At 41.7% G+C, this 7,167-nt stretch overlaps 1 protein-coding gene across 1 annotated transcript; it reads left to right on the top strand.

Annotated features, from left to right (window-relative positions):
* Positions 1-886: 886 nt before the first annotated feature.
* Positions 887-4,390, top strand: scg2a (secretogranin II a). The gene is made up of 2 exons (XM_061919472.1): positions 887-998; positions 2,489-4,390. The coding sequence occupies exon 2, from the start codon at positions 2,497-2,499 to the stop codon at positions 4,165-4,167; it is 1,671 nt and encodes a 556-aa protein (XP_061775456.1). The 5' UTR covers positions 887-998; positions 2,489-2,496; the 3' UTR covers positions 4,168-4,390.
* Positions 4,391-7,167: the final 2,777 nt, after the last annotated feature.

The following is a 7,167-nucleotide window of genomic DNA, read 5'->3' as shown; positions in this document are numbered from 1 at the left end:
ACGTGAAGAGTTTGGGAACAAAAACAACTCAGCCACAAAGTGGTAGGCCACATAAACTGACAGAGAGGGGTCAGTGGATTCTGAAGCACATAGTGCAAACAGGTCGGCGACGTTTTGCACAGGTGGTTTGCTTCAGAGCTGAAAAATTCATGTAACCTTCCAATTCGCCCACATACAGTACGCAGTGAGCTGCATCTAAGTTATATATCACCAAGTCCAATGCAAAGCGTCGGATGCAGTGGTGTAAAGGATGTCGAGTCGGCCCCTTAGTTCCACTGAAGAGAACTTTGAATGCTACAGGATAACAAAACATTTTGGACAATTCCATGCTCCCAACATTGTGGGAACAGTTTGGAGAGGGCCCCTTACTCTTCCAACATGACTGTGCACCAGTGCACAACGCGAGGTCCATAAAGACATGGATGACAGAGTCTGGCGTGGATGAACTTGACTGGCCTGCACAGAGTCCTGACCTGAATCTGATAGAACACTTTTGGGATGAATTATCAGTGTGTGACCTCACCAATGCGCTTTTGGAAGAATGGTCAAAAATTATTATATAAAGACACTCCGCAACCTTGTGGACAGCCTTCCCAGAAGTGTTAAAGCTGTAATAGCTGCAAAAGGTGGGCCGACATCATATTGAACCCTATGTTTTAGGAATAGAATGGCACTTCAAGTTCATATGTGAGTCAAGGCAGGTGAACAAATACTTTTGGCAACATGGCGTATCTTGAAAACTTGTTTTTGATGCATTTCATGTTCTGCATTCATTTTGGACAATCTTGATCCAGAAGTGCATAACAGAGGCAGTTTCGTTTCATGAACTGCGTGCGTGTGCGTCTTAGTGGAGGATGACTGTGACGCACGAGTCACGTGGTGTGTGCTTTGACATCATGAGGAGCTGCCCGCGGTGCTGAACACACACACACACGCTGGCGACAGAGATGCTCACACGGTTCAAGAGGACTTTTCACAGAAACTAAGTCCACCAAAAGGTAAGATTTATTTGCTCTATCCTCACGTGAGGACACTTTTAAATCAATTCGTTTTTTTATTTTATTTTATTTTTTTCAGTTTCTTTGCAACCTGATGCGCTCAGTTGTTGCATCCCATTCATGTTTTTTTTTCTTTGCTTAAAACACAATGCATAAATGCAAAGTGACTCTTCAAGCATTGAAGTGCATGTTTTAGAAAACACAAAAACACTGTGTTATTCAATATAAAGACAGTTACATTATATCTAAAACATGCACATTTCACATAGACCTACATATTTGACTCTCGTTATATGGTCGTGCAGCGGGTAATAGCGAGTGATAATTGGTGTTTAAAAGGGTTTGCGCATGCATGTGGCTTCTGTGGGAACATTAGTCTTACCGGGTTGCTATGACAACCGGGCTGTGACTCACAGCGAGCATCAATTTGACGACTAATGAGATTTGTAGGGCAGCTGAATGCTGCTGTATGCTGCAGCAACAGGCTGCAGAGGTAATACTCCCGCAGCTGTAACATTTCATAATAGTAATTCATAAACAAATATTCTCAGATGGATGTGATAGATATAAGTCTTTTAAAGTTCATTTGAATTATGCAAGCGAGTAATAATCATGATTAATCCAAATTCAAAAGTTTGATTAATCTAACTGAAAAAATATATCATTTGACAGCACTCATTTTAAATCTTTGAAGGCCTTTTGATAAAACGCTGCAGTTTAAACTCATAATTTTCTGACCAGGAAACCTTCAGAAAAGGTCAGAATATTTTTTTTTTTTTAAATATGACATTTTTGATATTTTTGTTAAAAACTTATTTTTGAAAACATTTTTAAAACACAAAATACATTTCAGCCCTTCAAAGCCGCAAGGACTTTTATATCCTGTTTGGCTTTAAAGATAATTCCAATTGAATGACGCCAGAGGTTTAAGATTATATTATCTAACACTAATTTGCTTTGTCAGCTACACCACAAAGCTAAAATGTGTTGTTAGCATAATTTGTGAATTATACTTATATAGCGCTTTTTCTCTAGTGACTCAAAGTGCTTTACACCCAATATCTAATGTTTTCATTTAAACCAGTGTGGTTGGCACTGGGAGCAGGCGGGTAAAGTGTCTTGCCCAAGGACACAATGGCAGTGACTGGGATGGCGGAAGCGGGGATCGAACCTGCAACCCTCAAGTTGCTGGCACGGCTGCTCTACCAACCGAGCTATACCTATATTGTCTCACAGGACAATTTGAGCTAAAATGGATAGTTTTTTTAGCATCTTTATAATTATCTTTTTGGACCCTGGATTAACATATATGCTAATCACGCCTTTTGAAGTTGTTGTGCGTCCAGGTTGACTATGATCTCCATAATTGCATCCTAAAATGCTTTTAGCTTTCGGATCTGAACATACAAAAGTCTACCATTGATGTTGTGCGTCATGTGATCATCTGGAGCAGACCTTTGAAGTGGCACTCATTGTGATGTTTTCCGCAGGCGTCGCTATGCTGTCGTTCACAAGAGCCAACACGTCCCTCCTTATTTTGGCCCAACTCCTCGCTGTCCTCCTGTGCCTTCTCCGTCCAATTCACGGGGGTTCTCTCCGAGACCACAGGTTGAGAGGCAGCGAATCGGACCCGCTCCGGGCTCCTAATTCCGACATGCTCAAAGCCTTGGAATACATCGAAAGCCTTCGCCAGAGAGCAGATTCCCAGGAGGTCTCTCTCCCTGCAGAGGATGGAATGGATGATGCTAAGAAGATGCGTCCCATGCTGAGGCTGAATGAGGGCGAGGACAAAGACGAGGAGAGCGAGGATAAGAGCGAAGAGCTGCTACAAGCTGTGCTCAGCACCTTACAACAGACGGAAAAGGCCTCCAACCCTGCTTTGCTTCATCCTTCCTCAAAGGGCGGCGGCCAGGTGAAAGATGGCGGTCAGAAGCAACAGAACATTAAGCCCCACAAGAAGATGCCCCTCATGTTTGAGGACGAGGAAGAAGGCGAGGGAGATGACGAAGAAGAGGACGAGCACGAGAGCCCCTTCAAGCGCACAAATGAGAATGTGGAGGAGAAGTACACGCCTCAGAACCTGGCCACGCTGCAGTCCATCTTTGACGAGCTGGACAAGTTCACCACAGAGAAGACAGCACGCAAACGCCAGGATGAGGAGGACGAAGATTTGTTTAATCTAAGAAACGTGTACGATGACGAAGGGGAGGATGTCGCCGACTGGGGCCCGATGGAAGATCAAGGGGACGAAGAAGAGGAGGAGGATGATGAGGGTAAACACGAGTTCGACCGTAGCCTCGATTACGTTGACAATGGTAATGAGGAAGAAGAGGAGGAGGATGGAAGCTACCCGGTGAAGAGGTCGACTGACCCGGATGAGGTGGACTATTATCTTCTCAAGGTGTTGGAGAGGACAGAAGAGGAAGAGCAGAAGCGTGCGATAGAGGAAGAGGAGAAGGAGAGGGCTGAGCGAGGAGTAGCTCAGTACAGAGACAACATTGACCCACAGGTCATCTATCAAATTATTCAGATCTCACAGAAATACCAAATTCCACCACTAGACCTCCTGGACATGCTGAAGACCGGACAACAGAGCAGCAGCAAACCATGGCAGACATCTTCCAAGAATCTCCATAAGATTCCTCAGTTGCTCCATAGACGCCCGTCTTTCAGACAAAGCAGCCCCAAAAACCTGCGAACGGAAGAAATCCTCAACATCCTCGGGTTGGGAAGCGACAGGAACCGGGGTCAAGCCCCCATCAGAAAGCCGTACAGGATCTCGCCGTCACGACTTCACACTCTGACTGCCGGGAACGCCGCTCCCACGCAGCAGCGATTCCCTTCGGGTAAATCCGCGGATTACAACGGCGCCTCGGCCGACCAGCTGGCGGCGTATCTGGCGGCTCAGATGCTGGCGAGGTATCCCGTCCCAGCGTACCGCTACAGCCAAAAGCGTGACGAGGCGACGGCGCAGAGCGTGACGGGCTCGTTCGAACAGGCCATGCAGGATTATTTGGATCAGATGGACACGGGGAAAGAAGACAAAAGACAGACTGAGGATGGCCAGGACAATGATGCTGTGATGAAACTGATGAACTACCTCAACCCAGAAAGTGAAGACAGTGAGAATGGCGCCAAAACGGCCCAAGGCATGAAGACAAAGGTGTAGATAAATAGTGAAGAGACACAATTAAGTATTTTCAAGGATAAATACCTGTGATCGTCTTATTTATATAGATAATTATAATAGGAATGTTCAGACAATAATTTGAGTTAAACCAACCTTCACACACATCGGACCCCTTAGATTCACTTGTATTTGTTGGTCATTCTGACTTAAATGTGAGCATTATGTGACATATATGGTCAATAAAGCATTGACTTTATTTTTCCTTACTGTGTCCTGTTTTTTTTCCCTCTGTTGTTCACAACAGTGTTGATTTTTATATTTGTTTTATTGAAAATCAATAATAAAAAAAAATGTTTACAAAAAATAGGGGTGTCCTGATCCGATAACAGTTAAACAAAAAAAACAGGTATCTGCATCTAAAATCTCCCATATTAGAATTGTGATAAAAGATATGTAAACAGCATGTAAATACACATTTATTTTACATCAGGGGTTCATAACCTTTTTGACCTTGAAATGTTGGTCCCGGCGAGAGTCCCCCAGCAGCGGCTGGAGTGATATGAATTAGGACGGTCTGGCATACAGGACACTTCCTGGTTAAGTCCGCCCTTGGATTTACATCAATCGGGTTCTGTGTTCTCCTGGTCCTTCACCTTATCTAAGAGGAAGCGTCTAAGAGCTACCGCCGGCGACTGATATTCCTACGGTAAGAGCCAACTGATCCTAGGATATGGTTATCATAAAGATGTGTCATGTGTTAAAAAGCATGACAAAGCTGTTATTCCTAATTATTAGTTAATGGTGGACATATTTTTATGGTTATAAAATGTTGTTGTAGTGTAACATGTACCTTTAAAAACACGCAGACAATATATATATATATATATATATATATATATATATATATATATATATATATATATATATATATATATATATATATATATATATATATATATATCGGCCTTTTGCCATCATGTCTCTACCTCGTCACTGCCACCACAGCCTGGGGGGGCAATTGACTACAGACTGTGGTGACGTAGGCCAGCTTTGTCACGTAAAGAAGCCTACAACTTTTGGTTTTGTTTTCCACTCCAATTGCTGAATGGCAATATACGTTATATATCTCAATATTTTTTCCGTAAAGTAAAAACAAAACTATCCCAGTTATCTGAGATACTAAAATAATGACTTACAAAGTCAAATTAATGACTTACTGTAAGTAAGCATTTGCAATAAGCGTTTGAAAAAAAGAGTTAAAAGTGGGGCCACTAGCTAACATATGCTCAACTCCATCCATCCATCCATTTTTCTACCGCTTGTCCCTTTTGGGGTCTCTGCTTAATTTATTACAGCATTTGGGAAGCCTGTAGTTAATTTTTATTATGTAAATGTTATATTTTTATCAACATGTGATAGTAGGGACCCAGCTATTCAAAACTAGGCTGCTACATTACTAATGATTAATGTAACTATTGCTGAAAAAATAGTACAATAGCAATAAGAGAGACTATTCATTCCTGAACACCATGGAGTTCATATAGGCTTTATGATGCAGTTACATTATTATATCAACTATCAGAGACAGAAACTCTTCATTAAACATAATCTTATTTTTTGCTGCTTCAACACAGCTCAATAAACACAGAAAAAAGTCAAGTGAAATAACTTTGTTTTTAAGTGTAAGTCAATATTGCTTGTCTTTCTCTCAGACAGACAGGGTTTTGCTGTCCGTAACACATGCACATACACACACACACACACACATGCACGCACGCATGCAGACACACGGCACAGTGAGTTAATGTACGCTAATAGCTAATTAGCCTTCACCTCAAGGACTGTGAGCGATCTGAGCTGCCGCTTGTTTCTAGAACGTCAACGGGCTATAGTGATGTTATTATTACAAACGTTTGTAGTTGACTGGGAGGTGTGTATTACCATTTGGGGAGAGTCCGCTGCCTTACCTGCTAAAAACACCTTTATGCTCGCTCCACGTTACATGCGCTCTGAATACACACTGCTGATAGGCTGTTACATGCGCTCTGAATGCGCAATGCTGATTGGCTGTTACAGCTCTGCGTGTAACCAATCAGATGGTTCTGTGGGTGAGACAATGCTGGGGGCTGGAGAGACATACTGACAGAGGCAGACGCAGAACTAAGCAGAGCAGCTTGTTACGACTTTTTTTTGTTTTGTTAATACTTTAGTTTAGGCGGGGGCTCTTTGTTATTAAGGCGGCCGCCTTAACAACACAGTATACATACACATAAACACACACATATATATGTATATATGTATACACCGGTATATATATATATATATATATACATATATATATTCATATATATCTATTTTCTACCGCTTGTCCCTTTATTGGGGTCGCGGGGGGTGCTGGAGCCTAACTCAGCTGCATTCGGGCGTAAGGCGGGGTACAACCTGGACAAGTCGCCACCTCATCACAGGGACAACACACGCAGACAACATTCACACTCACATTCACACAATAGGGCCAATTTAGTGTTGCCAATCAACCTATCCCAAGGTACATATTTTCGGTGGTGGGAGGAAGCCGGAGTACCCGGAGGGAACCCACGCAGTCACGGGGAGAACATGCGAACTCTACACAGAAAGATCCCGAGGCCGGGATTGAACTCAGAACTACTAACTACTCAGGATCTTCGTATTGTGAGGCACATGCACTAACCCCTGTTCCACCATGCTGCCCTCTATATATATATATATATATATATATATATATATATATATATATATATATATATATATATATATATATATATATATATATATATATATATATATATATATATATATATATATATATACATATATATATATATATATATATATATATATATATATATCTATATATATATATATATATATGTATATATACATATTCATTCATATATATATATATGTATATATATATATATATGTTTAAGACATGCTTTAAGACATGGGTAGCTAGCTAGCGGCTGAAATCCATCCGCCGTCGGCAGTGTTTTAGCGACTTCT

Source organism: Nerophis ophidion, linkage group LG13 (assembly GCF_033978795.1).
Source record: "Nerophis ophidion isolate RoL-2023_Sa linkage group LG13, RoL_Noph_v1.0, whole genome shotgun sequence".
Classification (NCBI taxonomy): domain Eukaryota; kingdom Metazoa; phylum Chordata; class Actinopteri; order Syngnathiformes; family Syngnathidae; genus Nerophis; species Nerophis ophidion.
The sequence above is the reverse complement of the archived record's forward strand: the minus strand, read 5'-3'. Positions and strand labels throughout refer to the sequence as shown.

What these genes read in the sequence shown, in the direction of transcription:
- scg2a (XM_061919472.1), top strand. Translation starts at nt 2,497, where the DNA reads ATGCTGTCGTTCACAAGAGCCAACACGTCCCTCCTTATTTTGGCCCAA.